The 23,006-nt window shown below is 43.8% G+C and overlaps 1 protein-coding gene across 2 annotated transcripts in view; it reads right to left on the bottom strand.

The window, feature by feature from the left end:
• LOC140346720 (disabled homolog 2-interacting protein-like) overlaps nt 1-23,006 on the bottom strand; it is a 169,033-nt gene that overhangs the window by 118,791 nt on the left and 27,236 nt on the right. For both annotated transcript variants that reach the window (XM_072432907.1, XM_072432908.1), the window contains exons 8-12: nt 21,385-21,529; nt 20,305-20,541; nt 19,495-19,684; nt 17,875-18,086; nt 16,889-16,980 (exon numbers count right to left, since the gene is read on the bottom strand). In XM_072432907.1, the coding sequence (XP_072289008.1) occupies nt 16,889-16,980; nt 17,875-18,086; nt 19,495-19,684; nt 20,305-20,541; nt 21,385-21,529 (876 nt within the window). The remainder of the gene's footprint in view (nt 1-16,888; nt 16,981-17,874; nt 18,087-19,494; nt 19,685-20,304; nt 20,542-21,384; nt 21,530-23,006) is intronic.

The following is a 23,006-nucleotide window of genomic DNA, read 5'->3' as shown; positions in this document are numbered from 1 at the left end:
CCTGCAGTCTTTAGGACTTTAAACACCTGCAGTCTTTAGGACTTTAAACACCTGCAGTCTTTAGGTCTTTAAACACCTGCAGTCTTTAAGACTTTAAACACCTGCAGTCTTTAGGACTTTAAACACCAGCAGTCTTTAGGACTTTAGGACTTTAAATACCTGCAGTCTTTAGGACTTTAAACACCAGCAGTCTTTAGGACTTTAAACACCTGCAGTCTTTAGGACTTTAGGACTTTAAACACCTGCAGTCTTTAGGACTTTAAACACCTGCAGTCTTTAGGTCTTTAAACACCTGCAGTCTTTAGGACTTTAAACACCTGCAGTCTTTAGGACTTTAGGACTTTAAATACCTGCAGTCTTTAGGTCTTTAAACACCTGCAGTCTTTAGGACTTTAAACACCTGCAGTCTTTAGGACTTTAGGACTTTAAATACCTGCAGTCTTTAGGACTTTAAACACCAGCAGTCTTTAGGACTTTAAACACCTGCAGTCTTTAGGACTTTAAACACCTGCAGTCTTTAGGACTTTAGGACTTTAAATACCTGCAGTCTTTAGGACTTTAAACACCAGCAGTCTTTAGGACTTTAAACACCTGCAGTATTTAGGACTTTAGGACTTTAAACACCCGCAGTCTTTAGGACTTTAAACACCCGCAGTCTTTAGGACTTTAAACACCTGCAGTCTTTAGGACTTTAAACACCTGCAGTCTTTAGGACTTTAGGACTTTAAACACCTGCAGTCTTTAGGACTTTAAACACCCGCAGTCTTTAGGACTTTAAACACCTGCAGTCTTTAGGACTTTAGGACTTTAAACACCTGCAGTCTTTAGGACTTTAGGACTTTAAACACCCGCAGTCTTTAGGACTTTAAACACCTGCAGTCTTTAGGACTTAAGGACTTTAAACACCCGCAGTCTTTAGGACTTTAAACACCTGCAGTCTTTAGGACTTTAGGACTTTAAACACCTGCAGTCTTTAGGACTTTAAACACCCGCAGTCTTTAGGACTTTAAACACCTGCAGTCTTTAGGACTTTGAACACCTGCAGTCTTTAGGACTTTAGGACTTTAAACACCCGCAGTTTTTAGGACTTTAAACACTTGCAGACTTTAGGACTTAAGGACTTTAAACACCCACAGTCTTTAGGACTTTAAACACCTGCAGTCTTTAGGACTTTAGGACTTTAAACACCTGCAGTATTTAAGACTTTAAACACCTGTAGTCTTTAGGACTTTAGGACTTTAAACACCTGCAGTCTTTAGGACTTTAAACACCTGCAGTCTTTAGGACTTTAAACACGTGCAGTCTTTAGGACTTTAAACACCCGCAGTCTTTAGGACTTTAAACACCCGCAGTCTTTAGGACTTTAAACACCTGCAGTCTTTAGGACTTTAGGACTTTAAATACCTGCAGTCTTTAGGACTTTAAACACCAGCAGTCTTTAGGACTTTAGGACTTTAAACACCCGCAGTCTTTAGGACTTTAAACACCTGCAGTCTTTAGGACTTTAAACACCTGCAGTCTTTAGGTCTTTAAACACCTGCAGTCTTTAGGACTTTAAACACCTGCAGTCTTTAGGACTTTAGGACTTTAAATACCTGCAGTCTTTAGGACTTTAAACACCAGCAGTCTTTAGGACTTTAAACACCTGCAGTCTTTAGGACTTTAGGACTTTAAACACCCGCAGTCTTTAGGACTTTAAACACCCGCAGTCTTTAGGACTTTAAACACCCACAGTCTTTAGGACTTTAAACACCTGCAGTCTTTAGGACTTTAGGACTTTAAACACCTGCAGTCTTTAGGACTTTAAACACCCGCAGTCTTTAGGACTTTAAACACCTGCAGTCTTTAGGACTTTAGGACTTTAAACACCTGCAGTCTTTAGGACTTCAGGACTTTAAACACCCGCAGTCTTTAGGACTTTAAACACCTGCAGTCTTTAGGACTTTAGGACTTTAAACACCCGCAGTCTTTAGGACTTTAAACACCTGCAGTCTTTAGGACTTTAGGACTTTAAACACCTGCAGTCTTTAGGACTTTAAACACCTGTAGTCTTTAGGACTTTAGGACTTTAAACACCTGCAGTCTTTAGGACTTTAAACACCTGCAGTCATTAGGACTTTAGGACTTTAAACACCTGCAGTCTTTAGGACTTTAAACACCCGCAGTCTTTAGGACTTTAAACACCCGCAGTCTTTAGGACTTTAAACACCTGCAGTCTTTGGGACTTTAGGACTTTAAACACTTGCAGTCTTTAGGACTTTAGGACTTTAAACACCTGCAGTCTTTAGGACTTTAAACACCTGCAGTCTTTAGGACTTTAGGACTTTAAACACCTGCAGTCTTTAGGACTTTAAACACCTGCAGTCTTTAGGACTTTAGGACTTTAAACACCTGCAGTCTTTAGGACTTTAGGACTTTAAACACCCGCAGTCTTTAGGACTTTAAACACCCGCAGTCTTTAGGACTTTAAACACCCGCAGTCTTTAGGACTTTAAACACCTGCAGTCTTTAGGACTTTAAATACCTGCAGTCTTTAGGACTTTAAACACCAGCAGTCTTTAGGACTTTAAACACCTGCAGTATTTAGGACTTTAGGACTTTAAACACCCGCAGTCTTTAGGACTTTAGGACTTTAAATACCTGCAGTCTTTAGGACTTTAAACACCTGCAGTCTTTAGGACTTTAAACACCTGCAGTCTTTAGGTCTTTAAACACCTGCAGTCTTTAGGACTTTAAATACCTGCAGTCTTTAGGACTTTAAACACCAGCAGTCTTTAGGACTTTAGGACTTTAAATACCTGCAGTCTTTAGGACTTTAAACACCAGCAGTCTTTAGGACTTTAAACACCTGCAGTATTTAGGACTTTAGGACTTTAAACACCCGCAGTCTTTAGGACTTTAAACACCCGCAGTCTTTAGGACTTTAAACACCTGCAGTCTTTAGGACTTTAAACACCTGCAGTCTTTAGGACTTTAGGACTTTAAACACCTGCAGTCTTTAGGACTTTAAACACCTGCAGTCTTTAGGTCTTTAAACACCTGCAGTCTTTAGGACTTTAAACACCTGCAGTCTTTAGGACTTTGGGACTTTAAACACCTGCAGTCTTTAGGACTTTAAACACCTGCAGTCTTTAGGTCTTTAAACACCTGCAGTCTTTAGGACTTTAAACACCTGCAGTCTTTAGGACTTTAGGACTTCAAATACCTGCAGCCTTTAGGACTTTAAACCCCAGCAGTCTTTAGGACTTTAAACACCTGCAGTCTTTAGGACTTTAAACACCTGTAGTCCTTAGGACTTTAGGACTTTAAATACCTGCAGTCTTTAGGACGTTAAACACCAGCATTCTTTAGGTCTTTAAACACCTGCAGTCTTTAGGACTTTAAACACATGCAGTCTTTAGGACTTTAGGACTTCAAATACATGCAGCCTTTAGGACTTTAAACACCAGCAGTCTTTAGGACTTTAAACACCTGCAATCTTTAGGACTTTAAACACCTGCAGTCTTTAGGACTTTAGGACTTTAAATACCTGCAGTCTTTAGGACGTTAAACACCAGCAGTCTTTAGGTCTTTAAACACCTGCAGTCTTTAGGACTTTAAACACATGCAGTCTTTAGGACTTTAGGACTTCAAATACATGCAGCCTTTAGGACTTTAAACACCTGCAGTCTTTAGGACTTTAGGACTTCAAACACCTGCAGTATTTAGGTCTTTAAACACTTGCAGTCTTTAGGACTTTAAACACCTGCAGTCTTTAGGACTTTGGGACTTTAAACACCTGCAGTCTTTAGGACTTTAAAGACCTGCAGTCTTTAGGTCTTTAAACACCTGCAGTCTTTAGGACTTTAAACACCTGCAGTCTTTAGGACTTTAGGACTTTAAATACCTGCAGTCTTTAGGACTTTAAACACCAGCAGTCTTTAGGACTTTAAACACCTGCAGTATTTAGGACTTTAGGACTTTAAACACCCGCAGTCTTTAGGACTTTAGGACTTTAAATACCTGCAGTCTTTAGGACTTTAAACACCTGCAGTCTTTAGGACTTTAAACACCTGCAGTCTTTAGGTCTTTAAACACCTGCAGTCTTTAAGACTTTAAACACCTGCAGTCTTTAGGACTTTAAACACCAGCAGTCTTTAGGACTTTAGGACTTTAAATACCTGCAGTCTTTAGGACTTTAAACACCAGCAGTCTTTAGGACTTTAAACACCTGCAGTCTTTAGGACTTTAGGACTTTAAACACCTGCAGTCTTTAGGACTTTAAACACCTGCAGTCTTTAGGTCTTTAAACACCTGCAGTCTTTAGGACTTTAAACACCTGCAGTCTTTAGGACTTTAGGACTTTAAATACCTGCAGTCTTTAGGTCTTTAAACACCTGCAGTCTTTAGGACTTTAAACACCTGCAGTCTTTAGGACTTTAGGACTTTAAATACCTGCAGTCTTTAGGACTTTAAACACCAGCAGTCTTTAGGACTTTAAACACCTACAGTATTTAGGACTTTAGGACTTTAAACACCCGCAGTCTTTAGGACTTTAAACACCCGCAGTCTTTAGGACTTTAAACACCTGCAGTCTTTAGGACTTTAAACACCTGCAGTCTTTAGGACTTTAGGACTTTAAACACCTGCAGTCTTTAGGACTTTAAACACCCGCAGTCTTTAGGACTTTAAACACCTGCAGTCTTTAGGACTTTAGGACTTTAAACACCTGCAGTCTTTAGGACTTTAGGACTTTAAACACCCGCAGTCTTTAGGACTTTAAACACCTGCAGTCTTTAGAACTTAAGGACTTTAAACACCCGCAGTCTTTAGGACTTTAAACACCTGCAGTCTTTAGGACTTTAAACACCTGCAGTCTTTGGGACTTTAAACACCCGCAGTCTTTAGGACTTTAAACACCTGCAGTCTTTAGGACTTTGAACACCTGCAGTCTTTAGGACTTTAGGACTTTAAACACCCGCAGTTTTTAGGACTTTAAACACTTGCAGACTTTAGGACTTAAGGACTTTAAACACCCACAGTCTTTAGGACTTTAAACACCTGCAGTCTTTAGGACTTTAGGACTTTAAACACCTGCAGTCTTTAAGACTTTAAACACCTGTAGTCTTTAGGACTTTAGGACTTTAAACACCTGCAGTCTTTAGGACTTTAAACACCTGCAGTCTTTAGGACTTTAAACACCCGCAGTCTTTAGGACTTTAAACACCCGCAGTCTTTAGGACTTTAAACACCCGCAGTCTTTAGGACTTTAAACACCTGCAGTCTTTAGGACTTTAGGACTTTAAACACCTGCAGTCTTTAGGACTTTAAACACCTGCAGTATTTAGGACTTTAGGGCTTTAAACACCTGCAGTCCTTAGGACTTTAAACACCTGCAGTCTTTAGGACTTTAAACACCTGCAGTCTTTAGGACTTTAGGGCTTTAAACACCTGTAGTCCTTAGGACTTTAGGACTTTAAACACCTGCAGTCTTTAGGACTTTAAACACCTGCAGTCTTTAGGACTTTAGGACTTTAAACACCTGCAGTCTTTAGGACTTTAAACACCTGCAGTCTTTAGGACTTTAGGGCTTTAAACACCTGCAGTCCTTAGGACTTTAGGACTTTGAACACCTGCAGTCTTTAGGACGTTAAACACCTGCAGTCTTTAGGTCTTTAGGACTTTAAACACCAGCAGTCTTTAGGACTTTAGGACTTTAAACACCCGCAGTCTTTAGGACTTTAAACACCTGCAGTCTTTAGGACTTTAAACACCTGCAGTCTTTAGGTCTTTAAACACCTGCAGTCTTTAGGACTTTAAACACCTGCAGTCTTTAGGACTTTAGGACTTTAAATACCTGCAGTCTTTAGGACTTTAAACACCAGCAGTCTTTAGGACTTTAAACACCCGCAGTCTTTAGGACTTTAAACACCCACAGTCTTTAGGACTTTAGGACTTTAAATACCTGCAGTCTTTAGGACTTTAAACACCCGCAGTCTTTAGGACTTTAAACACCCGCAGTCTTTAGGACTTTAAACACCCACAGTCTTTAGGACTTTAAACACCTGCAGTCTTTAGGACTTTAGGACTTTAAACACCTGCAGTCTTTAGGACTTTAAACACCCGCAGTCTTTAGGACTTTAAACACCTGCAGTCTTTAGGACTTTAGGACTTTAAACACCTGCAGTCTTTAGGACTTCAGGACTTTAAACACCCGCAGTCTTTAGGACTTTAAACACCTGCAGTCTTTAGGACTTTAGGACTTTAAACACCCGCAGTCTTTAGGACTTTAAACACCTGCAGTCTTTAGGACTTTAGGACTTTAAACACCTGCAGTCTTTAGGACTTTAAACACCTGTAGTCTTTAGGACTTTAGGACTTTAAACACCTGCAGTCTTTAGGACTTTAAACACCTGCAGTCATTAGGACTTTAGGACTTTAAACACCTGCAGTCTTTAGGACTTTAAACACCCGCAGTCTTTAGGACTTTAAACACCCGCAGTCTTTAGGACTTTAAACACCTGCAGTCTTTAGGACTTTAGGACTTTAAACACTTGCAGTCTTTAGGACTTTAGGACTTTAAACACCTGCAGTCTTTAGGACTTTAAACACCTGCAGTCTTTAGGACTTTAGGACTTTAAACACCTGCAGTCTTTAGGACTTTAAACACCTGCAGTCTTTAGGGCTTTAGGACTTTAAACACCTGCAGTCTTTAGGACTTTAAACACATGCAGTCTTTAGGACTTTAGGACTTTAAACACCTGCAGTCTTTAGGACTTTAGGACTTTAAACACCCGCAGTCTTTAGGACTTTAAACACCTGCAGTCTTTAGGACTTTAGGACTTTAAACACCTGCAGTCTTTAGGACTTTAAACACCTGCAGTCTTTAGGACTTTAGGACTTTAAACACCTGCAGTCTTTAGGACTTTAAACACCTGCAGTCTTTAGGACTTTAGGACTTTAAACACCTGTAGTCTTTAGGACTTTAAACACCCGCAGTCTTTAGGACTTTAAACACCCGCAGTCTTTAGGACTTTAAACACCTGCAGTCTTTAGGACTTTAAATACCTGCAGTCTTTAGGACTTTAAACACCAGCAGTCTTTAGGACTTTAAACACCTGCAGTATTTAGGACTTTAGGACTTTAAACACCCGCAGTCTTTAGGACTTTAGGACTTTAAATACCTGCAGTCTTTAGGACTTTAAACACCTGCAGTCTTTAGGACTTTAAACACCTGCAGTCTTTAGGTCTTTAAACACCTGCAGTCTTTAGGACTTTAAACACCTGCAGTCTTTAGGACTTTAAACACCAGCAGTCTTTAGGACTTTAGGACTTTAAATACCTGCAGTCTTTAGGACTTTAAACACCAGCAGTCTTTAGGACTTTAAACACCTGCAGTATTTAGGACTTTAGGACTTTAAACACCCGCAGTCTTTAGGACTTTAAACACCCGCAGTCTTTAGGACTTTAAACACCTGCAGTCTTTAGGACTTTAAACACCTGCAGTCTTTAGGACTTTAGGACTTTAAACACCTGCAGTCTTTAGGACTTTGAACACCTGCAGTCTTTAGGTCTTTAAACACCTGCAGTCTTTAGGACTTTAAACACCTGCAGTCTTTAGGACTTTGGGACTTTAAACACCTGCAGTCTTTAGGACTTTAAACACCTGCAGTCTTTAGGTCTTTAAACACCTGCAGTCTTTAGGACTTTAAACACCTGCAGTCTTTAGGACTTTAGGACTTCAAATACCTGCAGCCTTTAGGACTTTAAACCCCAGCAGTCTTTAGGACTTTAAACACCTGCAGTCTTTAGGACTTTAAACACCTGCAGTCTTTAGGACTTTAGGACTTTAAATACCTGCAGTCTTTAGGACGTTAAACACCAGCAGTCTTTAGGTCTTTAAACACCTGCAGTCTTTAGGACTTTAAACACATGCAGTCTTTAGGACTTTAGGACTTCAAATACCTGCAGCCTTTAGGACTTTAAACACCAGCAGTCTTTAGGACTTTAAACACATGCAGTCTTTAGGACTTTAAACACCTGCAGTCTTTAGGACTTTAGGACTTTAAATACCTGCAGTCTTTAGGACGTTAAACACTAGCAGTCTTTAGGACTTTAAACACCTGCAGTCTTTAGGACTTTAGGACTTCAAACACCTGCAGTATTTAGGTCTTTAAACACTTGCAGTCTTTAGGACTTTAAACACCTGCAGTCTTTAGGACTTTGGGACTTTAAACACCTGCAGTCTTTAGGACTTTAAAGACCTGCAGTCTTTAGGTCTTTAAACACCTGCAGTCTTTAGGACTTTAAACACCTGCAGTCTTTAGGACTTTAGGACTTTAAATACCTGCAGTCTTTAGGACTTTAAACACCAGCAGTCTTTAGGACTTTAAACACCTGCAGTATTTAGGACTTTAGGACTTTAAACACCCGCAGTCTTTAGGACTTTAGGACTTTAAATACCTGCAGTCTTTAGGACTTTAAACACCTGCAGTCTTTAGGACTTTAAACACCTGCAGTCTTTAGGTCTTTAAACACCTGCAGTCTTTAAGACTTTAAACACCTGCAGTCTTTAGGACTTTAAACACCAGCAGTCTTTAGGACTTTAGGACTTTAAATACCTGCAGTCTTTAGGACTTTAGGACTTTAAATACCTGCAGTCTTTAGGACTTTAAACACCTGCAGTCTTTAGGACTTTAAACACCTGCAGTCTTTAGGTCTTTAAACACCTGCAGTCTTTAAGACTTTAAACACCTGCAGTCTTTAGGACTTTAAACACCAGCAGTCTTTAGGACTTTAGGACTTTAAATACCTGCAGTCTTTAGGACTTTAAACACCAGCAGTCTTTAGGACTTTAAACACCTGCAGTCTTTAGGACTTTAGGACTTTAAACACCTGCAGTCTTTAGGACTTTAAACACCTGCAGTCTTTAGGTCTTTAAACACCTGCAGTCTTTAGGACTTTAAACACCTGCAGTCTTTAGGACTTTAGGACTTTAAATACCTGCAGTCTTTAGGTCTTTAAACACCTGCAGTCTTTAGGACTTTAAACACCTGCAGTCTTTAGGACTTTAGGACTTTAAATACCTGCAGTCTTTAGGACTTTAAACACCAGCAGTCTTTAGGACTTTAAACACCTGCAGTATTTAGGACTTTAGGACTTTAAACACCCGCAGTCTTTAGGACTTTAAACACCCGCAGTCTTTAGGACTTTAAACACCTGCAGTCTTTAGGACTTTAAACACCTGCAGTCTTTAGGACTTTAGGACTTTAAACACCTGCAGTCTTTAGGACTTTAAACACCCGCAGTCTTTAGGACTTTAAACACCTGCAGTCTTTAGGACTTTAGGACTTTAAACACCTGCAGTCTTTAGGACTTTAGGACTTTAAACACCCGCAGTCTTTAGGACTTTAAACACCTGCAGTCTTTAGGACTTAAGGACTTTAAACACCCGCAGTCTTTAGGACTTTAAACACCTGCAGTCTTTAGGACTTTAGGACTTTAAACACCTGCAGTCTTTAGGACTTTAAACACCCGCAGTCTTTAGGACTTTAAACACCTGCAGTCTTTAGTACTTTGAACACCTGCAGTCTTTAGGACTTTAGGACTTTAAACACCCGCAGTTTTTAGGACTTTAAACACTTGCAGACTTTAGGACTTAAGGACTTTAAACACCCACAGTCTTTAGGACTTTAAACACCTGCAGTCTTTAGGACTTTAGGACTTTAAACACCTGCAGTCTTTAAGACTTTAAACACCTGTAGTCTTTAGGACTTTAGAACTTTAAACACCTGCAGTCTTTAGGACTTTAAACACCTGCAGTCTTTAGGACTTTAAACACCTGCAGTCTTTAGGACTTTAAACACCCGCAGTCTTTAGGACTTTAAACACCCGCAGTCTTTAGGACTTTAAACACCTGCAGTCTTTAGGACTTTAGGACTTTAAACACCTGCAGTCTTTAGGACTTTAAACACCTGCAGTATTTAGGACTTTAGGGCTTTAAACACCTGCAGTCCTTAGGACTTTAAACACCTGCAGTCTTTAGGACTTTAAACACCTGCAGTCTTTAGGACTTTAGGGCTTTAAACACCTGTAGTCCTTAGGACTTTAGGACTTTAAACACCTGCAGTCTTTAGGACTTTAAACACCTGCAGTCTTTAGGACTTTAGGACTTTAAACACCTGCAGTCTTTAGGACTTTAAACACCTGCAGTCTTTAGGACTTTAGGGCTTTAAACACCTGCAGTCCTTAGGACTTTAGGACTTTAAACACCTGCAGTCTTTAGGACTTTAAACACCTGCAGTCTTTAGGACTTTAGGACTTTAAACACCTGCAGTCTTTAGGACTTTAGGACTTTAAACACCCGCAGTCTTTAGGACTTTAAACACCTGCAGTCTTTAGGACTTTAGGACTTTAAACACCTGCAGTCTTTAGGACTTTAAACACCTGTAGTCTTAAGGACTTTATGACTTTAAACACCTGCAGTCTTTAGGACTTTAAAAGCCCGCAGTCTTTAGGACTTTAAACACCCGCAGTCTTTAGGACTTTAAACACCTGCAGTCTTTAGGACTTTAGGACTTTAAACACCTGCAGTCTTTAGGACTTTAAGACTTTAAACACCTGCAGTCTTTAGGAATTTAAACACCTGCAGTCTTTAGGACTTTAGGACTTTAAACACCCGCAGTCTTTAGGACTTTAAACACCTGCAGTCTTTAGGACTTTAAACACCTGCAGTCTTTAGGACTTTAGGACTTTAAACACCTGCAGTCTTTAGGACTTTAAACACATGCAGTCTTTAGGACTTTAGGACTTCAAATACCTGCAGCCTTTAGGACTTTAAACACCAGCAGTCTTTAGGACTTTAAACACCTGCAGTCTTTAGGACTTTAAACACCTGCAGTCTTTAGGACTTTAGGACTTTAAATACCTGCAGTCTTTAGGACGTTAAACACTAGCAGTCTTTAGGACTTTAGGACTTTAAACACCTGCAGTCTTTAGGACTTTAAACACATGCAGTCTTTAGGACTTTAGGACTTCAAATACCTGCAGCCTTTAGGACTTTAAACACCAGCAGTCTTTAGGACTTTAAACACCTGCAGTCTTTAGGACTTTAAACACCTGCAGTCTTTAGGACTTTAGGACTTTAAATACCTGCAGTCTTTAGGACGTTAAACAGTAGCAGTCTTTAGGACTTTAAACACCTGCAGTCTTAAGGACTTTAAACACCTGCAGTCTTTAGGACTTTAGGACTTCAAACACCTGCAGTATTTAGGTCTTTAAACACTTGCAGTCTTTAGGACTTTAAACACCTGCAGTCTTTAGGACTTTGGGACTTTAAACACCTGCAGTCTTTAGGACTTTAAAGACCTGAAGTCTTTAGGTCTTTAAACACCTGCAGTCTTTAGGACTTTAGGACTTTAAATACCTGCAGTCTTTAGGACTTTAAACACCAGCAGTCTTTAGGACTTTAGGACTTTAAACACCCGCAGTCTTTAGGACTTTAAACACCTGCAGTCTTTAGGACTTTAAACACCTGCAGTCTTTAGGTCTTTAAACACCTGCAGTCTTTAGGACTTTAAACACCTGCAGTCTTTAGGACTTTAGGACTTTAAATACCTGCAGTCTTTAGGACTTTAAACAACAGCAGTCTTTAGGACTTTAAACACCTGCAGTCTTTAGGACTTTAAACACCCGCAGTTTTTAGGACTTTAAACACCCACAGTCTTTAGGACTTTAAACACCTGCAGTCTTTAGGACTTTAGGACTTTAAACACCTGCAGTCTTTAGGACTTTAAACACCCGCAGTCTTTAGGACTTTAAACACCTGCAGTCTATAGGACTTTAGGACTTTAAACACCTGCAGTCTTTAGGACTTTAGGACTTTAAACACCTGCAGTCTTTAGGACTTTAAACACCTGCAGTCTTTAGGACTTTAGGACTTTAAACACCTGCAGTCTTTAGGACTTTAAACACCCGCAGTCTTTAGGACTTTAAACACCCGCAGTCTTTAGGACTTTAAACACCTGCAGTCTTTAGGACTTTAGGACTTTAAACACCTGCAGTCTTTAGGACTTTAGGACTTTAAACACCTGCAGTCTTTAGGACTTTAAACACCTGCAGTATTTAGGACTTTAAACACCTGCAGTCTTTAGGACTTTAGGACTTTAAACACCTGCAGTCTTTAGGACTTTAGGACTTTAAACACCTGCAGTCTTTAGGACTTTAGGGCTTTAAACACCTGTAGTCCTTAGGACTTTAGGACTTTAAACACCTGCAGTCTTTAGGACTTTAAACACCTGCAGTCTTTAGGACTTTAGGACTGTAAACACCTGCAGTCTTTAGGACTTTAAACACCTGCAGTCTTTAGGACTTTAGGGCTTTAAACACCTGCAGTCCTTAGGACTTTAGGACTTTGAACACCTGCAGTCTTTAGGACTTTAAACACCTGCAGTCTTTAGGACTTTAGGACTTTAAACACCTGCAGTCTTTAGGACTTTAGGACTTTAAACACCCGCAGTCTTTAGGACTTTAAACACCTGCAGTCTTTAGGACTTTAGGACTTTAAACACCTGCAGTCTTTAGGACTTTAAACACCTGTAGTCTTTAGGACTTTAGGACTTTAAACACCTGCAGTCTTTAGGACTTTAAAAGCCCGCAGTCTTTAGGACTTTAAACACCCGCAGTCTTTAGGACTTTAAACACCTGCAGTCTTTAGGACTTAAGGACTTTAAACACCTGCAGTCTTTAGGACTTTAAGACTTTAAACACCTGCAGTCTTTAGGAATTTAAACACATGCAGTCTTTAGGACTTTAGGATGCAGTCTTTAGGACTTTAAACACCTGCAGTCTTTAGGACTTTAGGACTTTAAACACCTGCAGTCTTTAGGACTTTAGGACTTTAAACACCTGCAGTCTTTAGGACTTTAAACACCTGCAGTCTTTAGGACTTTAGGACTTTAAACACCTGCAGTCTTTAGGACTTTAAACACCCGCAGTCTTTAGGACTTTAAACACCTGCAGTCTTTAGGACTTTAGGACTTTAAACACCTGCAGTATTTAGGACTTTAGGACTTTAAACACCTGCAGTCTTTAGGACTTTAAACACCTGCAGTCTTTAGGACTTTAGGACTTTAAACACCTGCAGTCTTTAGGACTTTAGGACTTTAAACACCCGCAGTCTTTAGGACTTTAAACACCTGCAGTCTTTAGGACTTTAGGACTTTAAACACCTGCAGTCTTTAGGACTTTAAACACCTGCAGTCTTTAGGACTTTAAACACCTGCAGTCTTTAGGACTTTAGGACTTTAAACACCTGTAGTCTTTAGGACTTTAAACACCCGCAGTCTTTAGGACTTTAAACACCCGCAGTCTTTAGGACTTTAAACACCTGCAGTCTTTAGGACTTTAAATACCTGCAGTCTTTAGGACTTTAAACACCAGCAGTCTTTAGGACTTTAAACACCTGCAGTATTTAGGACTTTAGGACTTTAAACACCCGCAGTCTTTAGGACTTTAGGACTTTAAATACCTGCAGTCTTTAGGACTTTAAACACCTGCAGTCTTTAGGACTTTAAACACCTGCAGTCTTTAGGTCTTTAAACACCTGCAGTCTTTAGGACTTTAAACACCTGCAGTCTTTAGGACTTTAAACACCAGCAGTCTTTAGGACTTTAGGACTTTAAATACCTGCAGTCTTTAGGACTTTAAACACCAGCAGTCTTTAGGACTTTAAACACCTGCAGTATTTAGGACTTTAGGACTTTAAACACCCCGCAGTCTTTAGGACTTTAAACACCCGCAGTCTTTAGGACTTTAAACACCTGCAGTCTTTAGGACTTTAAACACCTGCAGTCTTTAGGACTTTAGGACTTTAAACACCTGCAGTCTTTAGGACTTTAAACACCTGCAGTCTTTAGGTCTTTAAACACCTGCAGTCTTTAGGACTTTAAACACCTGCAGTCTTTAGGACTTTAGGACTTTAAATACCTGCAGTCTTTAGGTCTTTAAACACCTGCAGTCTTTAGGACTTTAAACACCTGCAGTCTTTAGGACTTTAGGACTTTAAATACCTGCAGTCTTTAGGACTTTAAACACCAGCAGTCTTTAGGACTTTAAACACCTGCAGTATTTAGGACTTTAGGACTTTAAACACCCGCAGTCTTTAGGACTTTAAACACCCGCAGTCTTTAGGACTTTAAACACCTGCAGTCTTTAGGACTTTAAACACCTGCAGTCTTTAGGACTTTAGGACTTTAAACACCTGCAGTCTTTATAACTTTAAACACCTGCAGTCTTTAGGACTTTAAACACCTGCAGTCTTTAGGACTTTAGGACTTTAAACACCTGCAGTCTTTAGGACTTTAGGACTTTAAACACCCGCAGTCTTTAGGACTTTAAACACCTGCAGTCTTTAGGACTTAAGGAATTTAAACACCCGCAGTCTTTAGGACTTTAAACACCTGCAGTCTTTAGGACTTTAGGACTTTAAACACCTGCAGTCTTTAGGACTTTAAACACCCGCAGTCTTTAGGACTTTAAACACCTGCAGTCTTTAGGACTTTGAACACCTGCAGTCTTTAGGACTTTAGGACTTTAAACACCCGCAGTTTTTAGGACTTTAAACACTTGCAGACTTTAGGACTTTAGGACTTTAAACACCCACAGTCTTTAGGACTTTAAAAACCTGCAGTCTTTAGGACTTTAGGACTTTAAACACCTGCAGTCTTTAAGACTTTAAACACCTGTAGTCTTTAGGACTTTAAACACCTGCAGTCTTTAGGACTTTAAACACCTGCAGTCTTTAGGACTTTAGGACTTTAAACACCTGCAGTCTTTAGGACTTTAAACACCCGCAGTCTTTAGGACTTTAAACACCCGCAGTCTTTAGGACTTTAAACACCTGCAGTCTTTAGGACTTTAGGACTTTAAACACCTGCAGTCTTTAGGACTTTAGGACTTTAAACACCTGCAGTCTTTAGGACTTTAAACACCTGCAGTATTTAGGACTTTAAACACCTGCAGTCTTTAGGACTTTAGGACTTTAAACACCTGCAGTCTTTAGGACTTTAGGACTTTAAACACCTGCAGTCTTTAGGACTTTAGGGCTTTAAACACCTGTAGTCCTTAGGACTTTAGGACTTTAAACACCTGCAGTCTTTAGGACTTTAAACACCTGCAGTCTTTAGGACTTTAGGACTTTAAACACCTGCAGTCTTTAGGACTTTAAACACCTGCAGTCTTTAGGACTTTAGGGCTTTAAACACCTGCAGTCCTTAGGACTTTAGGACTTTGAACACCTGCAGTCTTTAGGACTTTAAACACCTGCAGTCTTTAGGACTTTAGGACTTTAAACACCTGCAGTCTTTAGGACTTTAGGACTTTAAACAACCGCAGTCTTTAGGACTTTAAACACCTGCAGTCTTTAGGACTTTAGGACTTTAAACACCTGCAGTCTTTAGGACTTTAAACACCTGTAGTCTTTAGGACTTTAGGACTTTAAACACCTGCAGTCTTTAGGACTTTAAAAGCCCGCAGTCTTTAGGACTTTAAACACCCGCAGTCTTTAGGACTTTAAACACCTGCAGTCTTTAGGACTTTAGGACTTTAAACACCTGCAGTCTTTAGGACTTTAAGACTTTAAACACCTGCAGTCTTTAGGAATTTAAACACATGCAGTCTTTAGGACTTTAGGACTTTAAACACCTGCAGTCTTTAGGACTTTAGGACTTTAAACACCCGCAGTCTTTAGGACTTTAAACACCTACAGTCTTTAGGACTTTAGGACATTAAACACCTGCAGTCTTTAGGACTTTAAACACCTGCAGTCTTTAGGACTTTAGGACTTTAAACACCTGCAGCCTTTAGGACTTTAAACACCTGCAGTCTTTAGGACTTTAGGACTTTAAACACCTGCAGTATTTAGGACTTTAGGACTTTAAACACCTGCAGTCTTTAGGACTTTAAACACCTGCAGTCTTTAGGACTTTGGGACTTTAAACACCTGCAGTCTTTAGGACTTTAAACACCTGCCGTCTTTAGGTCTTTAAACACCTGCAGTCTTTAGGACTTTAAACACCTGCAGTCTTTAGGACTTTAGGACTTCAAATACCTGCAGCCTTTAGGACTTTAAACCCCAGCAGTATTTAGGACTTTAAACACCTGCAGTCTTTAGGACTTTAAACGCCTGCAGTCTTTAGGACTTTAGGACTTTAAATACCTGCAGTCTTTAGGACGTTAAACACCAGCAGTCTTTAGGACTTTAAACACCTGCAGTCTTAAGGACTTTAAACACCTGCAGTCTTTAGGACTTTAGGACTTTAAACACCTGCAGTCTTTAGGACTTTAAACACCTGCAGTCTTTAGGACTTTAAACACCTGCAGTCTTTAGGACTTTAAACACCTGCAGTCTTTAGGACTTTAGGACTTTAGGACTTTAAACACCTGCAGTCTTTAGGACTTTAAACACCCGCAGTCTTTAGGACTTTAAACACCTGCAGCCATTAGGACTTTAAACACCAGCAGTCTTTAGGACTTTAAACACCTGCAGTCTTTGGGACTTTAAACACCTGCAGTCTTTAGGACTTTAGGACTTTAAATACCTGCAGTCTTTAGGACGTTAAACACCAGCAGTCTTTAGGACTTTAAACACCTGCAGTCTTAAGGACTTTAAACACCTGCAGTCTTTAGGACTTTAAACACCTGCAGTCTTTAGGACTTTAGGACTTTAAATACCTGCAGTCTTTAGGACTTTAAACACCAGCAGTCTTTAGGACTTTAAACACCTGCAGTCTTTAGGACTTTAGGACTTTAGGACTTTAAACACCCGCAGTCTTTAGGACTTTAAACACCTGCAGTCTTTAGGACTTTAAACACCTGCAGTCTTCAGACTTTGGGTCTTGATGACACTGACCTGACGTCGGCTGCAAACTCGATCCTTTCGTCACAAAAAACAACTCTTTGTTTTCAGGAGTCGGAGACGGAAGTCGAGTGAAGTCCACCAGCCTGAGGACAAGAAGAGAGACTAAAACAGGACTAAAGCAGGACTAAAGCAGGACCAAAGCAGGACTAAAGCAGGACTGAAGCAGGACTAAAGCAGGTCTAAAGCAGGACTAAAGCAGGACTAAAGCAGGACCAAAGCAGGACTAAAGCAGGACCAAAGCAGGACTAAAGCAGGACTAAAGCAGGACTAAAGCAGGACTAAACCAGGTCTAAAGCAGGACTAAAGCAGGACTAAAGCAGGACCAAAGCAGGACTAAACCAGGTCTAAAGCAGGACTAAAGCAGGACTAAAGCAGGACTAAAGCAGGACTAAACCAGGACTAAACCAGGTCTAAAGCAGGACTAAAACAGGACTAAAGCAGGACCAAAGCAGGACTAAAGCAGGACCAAAGCAGGACTAAAGCAGGACTAAAGCAGGACTAAAGCAGGACTAAACCAGGTCTAAAGCAGGACTAAAGCAGGACTAAAGCAGGTCTAAAGCAGGACTAAAGCAGGACTAAAGCAGGACCAAAGCAGGACTAAACCAGGTCTAAAGCAGGACTAAAGCAGGACTAAAGCAGGACTAAAGCAGGACTAAACCAGGACTAAACCAGGTCTAAAGCAGGACTAAAGCAGGACTAAACCAGGTCTAAACCAGAATAGGTTTAGCTCCTCCTCTAAAATGCTTCAGATCCAGTTAAACCTCTCCTGACCCGCCAGGTCGAATGTGGGCGGGGCTGGAACCGAGTCAGAGCCAATGAAGTCGTCGATCCTCAATTTACCGATCCAATTCCAGGCGGAGGTTTGAACGCGTCACGGCTCGTGACCCGGCTCGTGACCCGGCTCGTGACCCGGCTCGTGACCCGGCTCGTGACACGGTCCTGATTTCAGTTAAACTGGTCCTAATCCCAGTTCTTACCCAGAATCCATTGCGCCCACACTCGGGTTGACGTTGGTGAGGGGCGGAGACATCGGAGGAGGCGACGTGATTCGCTGTGGTTCTGGACTGGCCACGCCCATTCCAACTGTGCCCACGCCCCCTGCAGCCAAGACCACGCCCCCAGGGTTTGCGAGGGCCAATGAGAGCTCTCGAACGATTCGCAGCAAAGGAGGAAGTTTCAGCAGCAAAGACTAAACAAAAGAGGGAAAGATGTTTCACCCAGATGCCCCGCCACGGAGGCCCCGCCCTGTGTCAGATGCCCCGCCCTGTGTCAGACGCCCCGCCCTGTGTCAGATGCCCCGCCCTGTGTCAGATGCCCCGCCCTGTGTCAGATGCCCTCCCCCTGTTTCTGACGCCCCGCCCTGTGTCAGATGCCCCGCCCTGTGTCAGATGCCCCGCCCTGTGTCAGATGGCCCGCCCTGTGTCAGATGCCCCGCCCTGTGTCAGATGCCCCGCCCTGTGTCAGATGCCCCGCCCTGTGTCAGACGCCCCGCCCTGTGTCAGATGCCCCGCCCTGTGTCAGATGCCCCGCCCTGTGTCAGATGCCCTCCCTGTGTGAGATGCCCCGCCCTGTGTCAGACGCCCCGCCCTGTGTCAGATGCCCGCCCTGTGTCAGATGCCCTCTCTGTGTCAGATGCCCCGCCCTGTGTCAGATGGCCCGCCCTGTGTCAGACGCCCCGCCCTGTGTCAGATGCCCCGCCCTGTGTCAGATGCCCCGCCCTGTGTCAGATGCCCCGCCCTGTGTCAGATGCCCCGCCCTGTGTCAGATGCCCTCTCTGTGTCAGATGGCCCGCCCTGTGTCAGACGCCCCGCCCTGTGTCAGATGCCCCGCCCTGTGTCAGATGCCCGCCCTGTGTCAGACGCCCCGCTCTGTGTCAGATGCCCCGCCCTGTGTCAGATGCCCTCTCTGTGTCAGATGGCCCGCCCTGTGTCAGACGCCCCGCCCTGTGTCAGATGCCCCGCCCTGTGTCAGATGCCCGCCCTGTGTCAGATGCCCTCTCTGTGTCAGACGCCCCGCCCTGTGTCAGACGCCCCGCTCTGTGTCAGATGCCCCGCCCTGTGTCAGATGGCCCGCCCTGTGTCAGACGCCCCGCCCTGTGTCAGATGCCCCGCCCTGTGTCAGATGCCCCGCCCTGTGTCAGATGCCCGCCCTGTGTCAGATGCCCTCTCTGTGTCAGACGCCCCGCCCTGTGTCAGACGCCCCGCCCTGTGTCAGACGCCCCGCCCTGTGTCAGATGCCCCGCCCTGTGTCAGATGCCCCGCCCTGTGTCAGATGGCCCGCCCTGTGTCAGATGCCCTCTCTGTGTCAGATGCCCCGCCCTGTGTCAGATGCCCTCCCCCTGTGTCAGACGCCCCGCCCTGTGTCAGATGCCCCGCCCTGTGTCAGATGCCCCGCCCTGTGTCAGATGCCCCGCCCTGTGTCAGATGCCCTCCCCCTGTGTCAGACGCCCCGCCCTGTGTCAGATGCCCCGCCCTGTGTCAGATGCCCCGCCCTGTGTCAGATGCCCTCCCCCTGTGTCAGACGCCCCGCCCTGTGTCAGATGCCCCGCCCTGTGTCAGATGCCCCGCCCTGTGTCAGATGCCCTCCCGGGCCCTCACCTGGTCCAGCTGGCTCAGGAGCGTGTGCAGAGAGGACAGTTCTCGTCCCAGGTCGATATAGCCCTCGAAGCCTTGTCCCTGGTTCAGAGACTCTGGGCTGGACACTTCAGACACGAACCTCTGCATCGAGCTCCACTGTCGCTCCACGAAGTCGTTCATGAAGATCATGTAGTCCTCCTTAGACCCGAACCTGGACCAAGACCAGGACCAGGGGTTAGACCAGGACCAGGACCAGGACCAGGACCAGGGGTTAGACCAGGACCAGGACCAGGACCAGGGGTTAGACCAGGACCAGGACCAGGACCAGGACCAGGGGTTAGACCAGGACCAGGACCAGGACCAGGACCAGGGGTTAGACCAGGACCAGGACCAGGACCAGGAGTTAGACCAGCTTGTATCAGGGGCCCGAAGCTTGTATCAGGGGCTTTTATCAGGAGCCTGAAGCTTGTATCAGGAGCCTGAAGCTTGTATCAGGGGCCCAAAGCTTGTATCAGGGGCCCGAAGCTTGTATCGGGGGCCCGAAGCTTGTATCGGGGGCCCGAAGCTTGTCAGGGGCCCGAAGCTTGTATCAGGGGTCTGAAGCTTGTATCAGGGGCCTGAAGCTTGTATCAGGAGCCTGAAGCTTGTATCAGGAGCTTGTATCAGGGGCCCGAAGCTTGTATCAGGGGCCAGAAGCTTGTATCAGGAGCCCAAAGCTTGTATCAGGGGCCCGAAGCTTGTATCAGGGGCCCCGAAGCTTGTATCAGGGGCCCGAAGCTTGTATTAGGGGCCTGAGGTTTGTAGAAACAGGTGAAACTCCTCATGTCGTACTTGCTGAAGTTGGCGAGGTTCTGGATGACTTTGGCGATGAGCGTGAGCGTTCGTGCCGTACGTTCATCGGGAAACTCGGCGCAGAGTTGGAAGAGTGACGGCGACATGACGGCAGGACAAAGGAACCGTAAGAACAGAGACGCTGTGACCAGACGCTCCGAGATGTCCCCACGTCCTCGAGAGACACACTCGTCTCTCCACGAGCAGAAGACCTCCTTCAGCTCACGAGGAAACACTCTGAACAGAGACAGAGGGACAGACTTTTGAGACACAGGCCTTTACCTGTAGGTCTTTACCTGTAGGTCTTTAACTGTAGGTCTTTAACTGTAGGTCTTTAACTGTAGGTCGTTAACTGTAGGCCTTTACCTGTGGGTCTTTAACTGTAGGTCTTTAACTGTAGGCCTTTACCCGTAGGTCTTTAACTGTAGGTCTTTAACTGTAGGCCTTTACCTGTAGGTCTTTAACTGTAGGTCTTTAACTGTAGGCCTTTACCTGTAGGTCTTTAACTGTAGGCCTTTAACTGTAGGTATTTAACTGTAGATATTTCCCTGTAAGTCTTTACCTGTAGGCCTTTACCTGTAGGTCTTTACATGTAGGTCTTTAACTGTAGGTCTTTACCTGTAGGTCTTTAACTGTAGGCCTTTACCTGTAGGTCTTTACCTGTAGGCATTTAACTGTAGGTCTTTAACTGTAGGTCTTTAACTGTAGGCCTTTACCTGTAGGTCTTTACCTGTAGGTCTTTAACTGTAGGCCTTTACCTGTAGGTCTTTAACTGTAGGCCTTTACCTGTAGGCCTTTACCTGTAGGTCTTTACCTGTAGGTCTTTAACTGTAGGCCTTTACCTGTAGGTCTTTACCTGTAGGTCTTTAACTGTAGGTCTTTACCTGTAGGTCTTTAACTGTAGGCCTTTACCTGTAGGTCTTTACCTGTAGGTCTTTAACTGTAGGTCTTTACCTGTAGGTCTTTAACTGTAGGCCTTTACCTGTAGGTCTTTACCTGTAGGCATTTAACTGTAGGTCTTTAACTGTAGGCCTTTACCTGTAGGTCTTTACCTGTAGGTCTTTAACTGTAGGTCTTTACCTGTAGGAGTCGAGGATCTTGCAGAAGGCCAGCTCGCAGCACATTCGCAGATTTGCCTGATGTTCGTGGAGATCAGAGGCAGAGCAACGAGAAGGATCCACCTCACAGTTTTCATCCGACTCATACAAGGCCTTTACGAACTCCCCTGAGGTCAGAGACACAAACGTGAACTCCCCTGAGGTCAGAGACACAAACATGAACTCCCCTCAGGTCGAGACACAAACATGAACCCTCATGAACTCCCCTGAGGTCAGAGACACAAACGTGAACTCCCCTGAGGTCGAGACACAAACATGAACTCCCCTGAGGTCGGAGACACAAACATGAACTCCCCTCAGGTCGAGACACAAACATGAACCCTCATGAACTCCCCTGAGGTCAGAGACACAAACGTGAACTCCCCTGAGGTCGAGACACAAACATGAACCCTCATGAACTCCCCTGAGGTCAGGGACACAAAAATGAACTCCCCTGAGGTCAGAGACACAAACATGAACTCCCCTGAGGTCAGAGACACAAACATGAACTCCCCTGAGGTCAGAGACACAAACATGAACTCCCCTCAGGTCGAGACACAAACATGAACCCTCATGAACTCCCCTGAGGTCAGGGACACAAACATGAACTCCCCTGAGGTCAGAGACACAAACGTGAACTCCCCTGAGGTCGAGACACAAACATGAACTCCCCTGAGGTCAGAGACACAAACATGAACTCCCCTGAGGTCAGAGACACAAACATGAACTCCCCTCAGGTCGAGACACAAACATGAACCCTCATGAACTCCCCTGAGGTCAGAGACACAAACGTGAACTCCCCTGAGGTCGAGACACAAACATGAACTCCCCTGAGGTCAGAGACACAAACATGAACCCTCATGAACTCCCCTGAGGTCAGAGACACAAACATGAACCCTCATGAACTCCCCTGAGGTCAGGGACACAAAAATGAACTCCCCTGAGGTCAGAGACACAAACATGAACTCCCCTGAGGTCAGAGACACAAACATGAACTCCCCTGAGGTCAGAGACACAAACATGAACTCCCCTGAGGTCAGAGACACAAACATGAACTCCCCTGAGGTCAAGACACAAACATGAACCCTCATGAACTCCCCTGAGGTCAGAGACACAAACATGAACTCCCCTGAGGTCGAGACAAAAACATGAACCCTCATGAACTCCCCTGAGGTCGGAGACACAAACATGAACTCCCCTGAGGTCGGAGACACAAACATGAACTCCCCTGAGGTCGAGACACAAACATGAACCCTCATGAACTCCCCTGAGGTCAGAGACACAAACATGAACTCCCCTGAGGTCAGAGACACAAACATGAACTCCCCTGAGGTCAGAGACACAAACATGAACTCCCCTCAGGTCGAGACACAAACATGAACCCTCATGAACTCCCCTGAGGTCAGGGACACAAACATGAACTCCCCTCAGGACGAGACACAAACATGAACCCTCATGAACTCCCCTGAGGTCAGAGACACAAACATGAACCCTCATGAACTCTCCTGAGGTCAGAGACACAAACATGAACTCCCCTGAGGTCAGAGACACAAACATGAACTCCCCTGAGGTCAGATACACAAACATGAACTCCCCTCAGGTCGA

Source organism: Eucyclogobius newberryi, unplaced genomic scaffold (assembly GCF_026437365.1).
Source record: "Eucyclogobius newberryi isolate DKJ021-1_F unplaced genomic scaffold, fEucNew1.0.hap1 SCAF_6, whole genome shotgun sequence".
NCBI classification, from domain to species: domain Eukaryota; kingdom Metazoa; phylum Chordata; class Actinopteri; order Gobiiformes; family Gobiidae; genus Eucyclogobius; species Eucyclogobius newberryi.
Note: the sequence above shows the minus strand (reverse complement) of the source record. Positions and strands in the feature narration are given on the sequence as shown.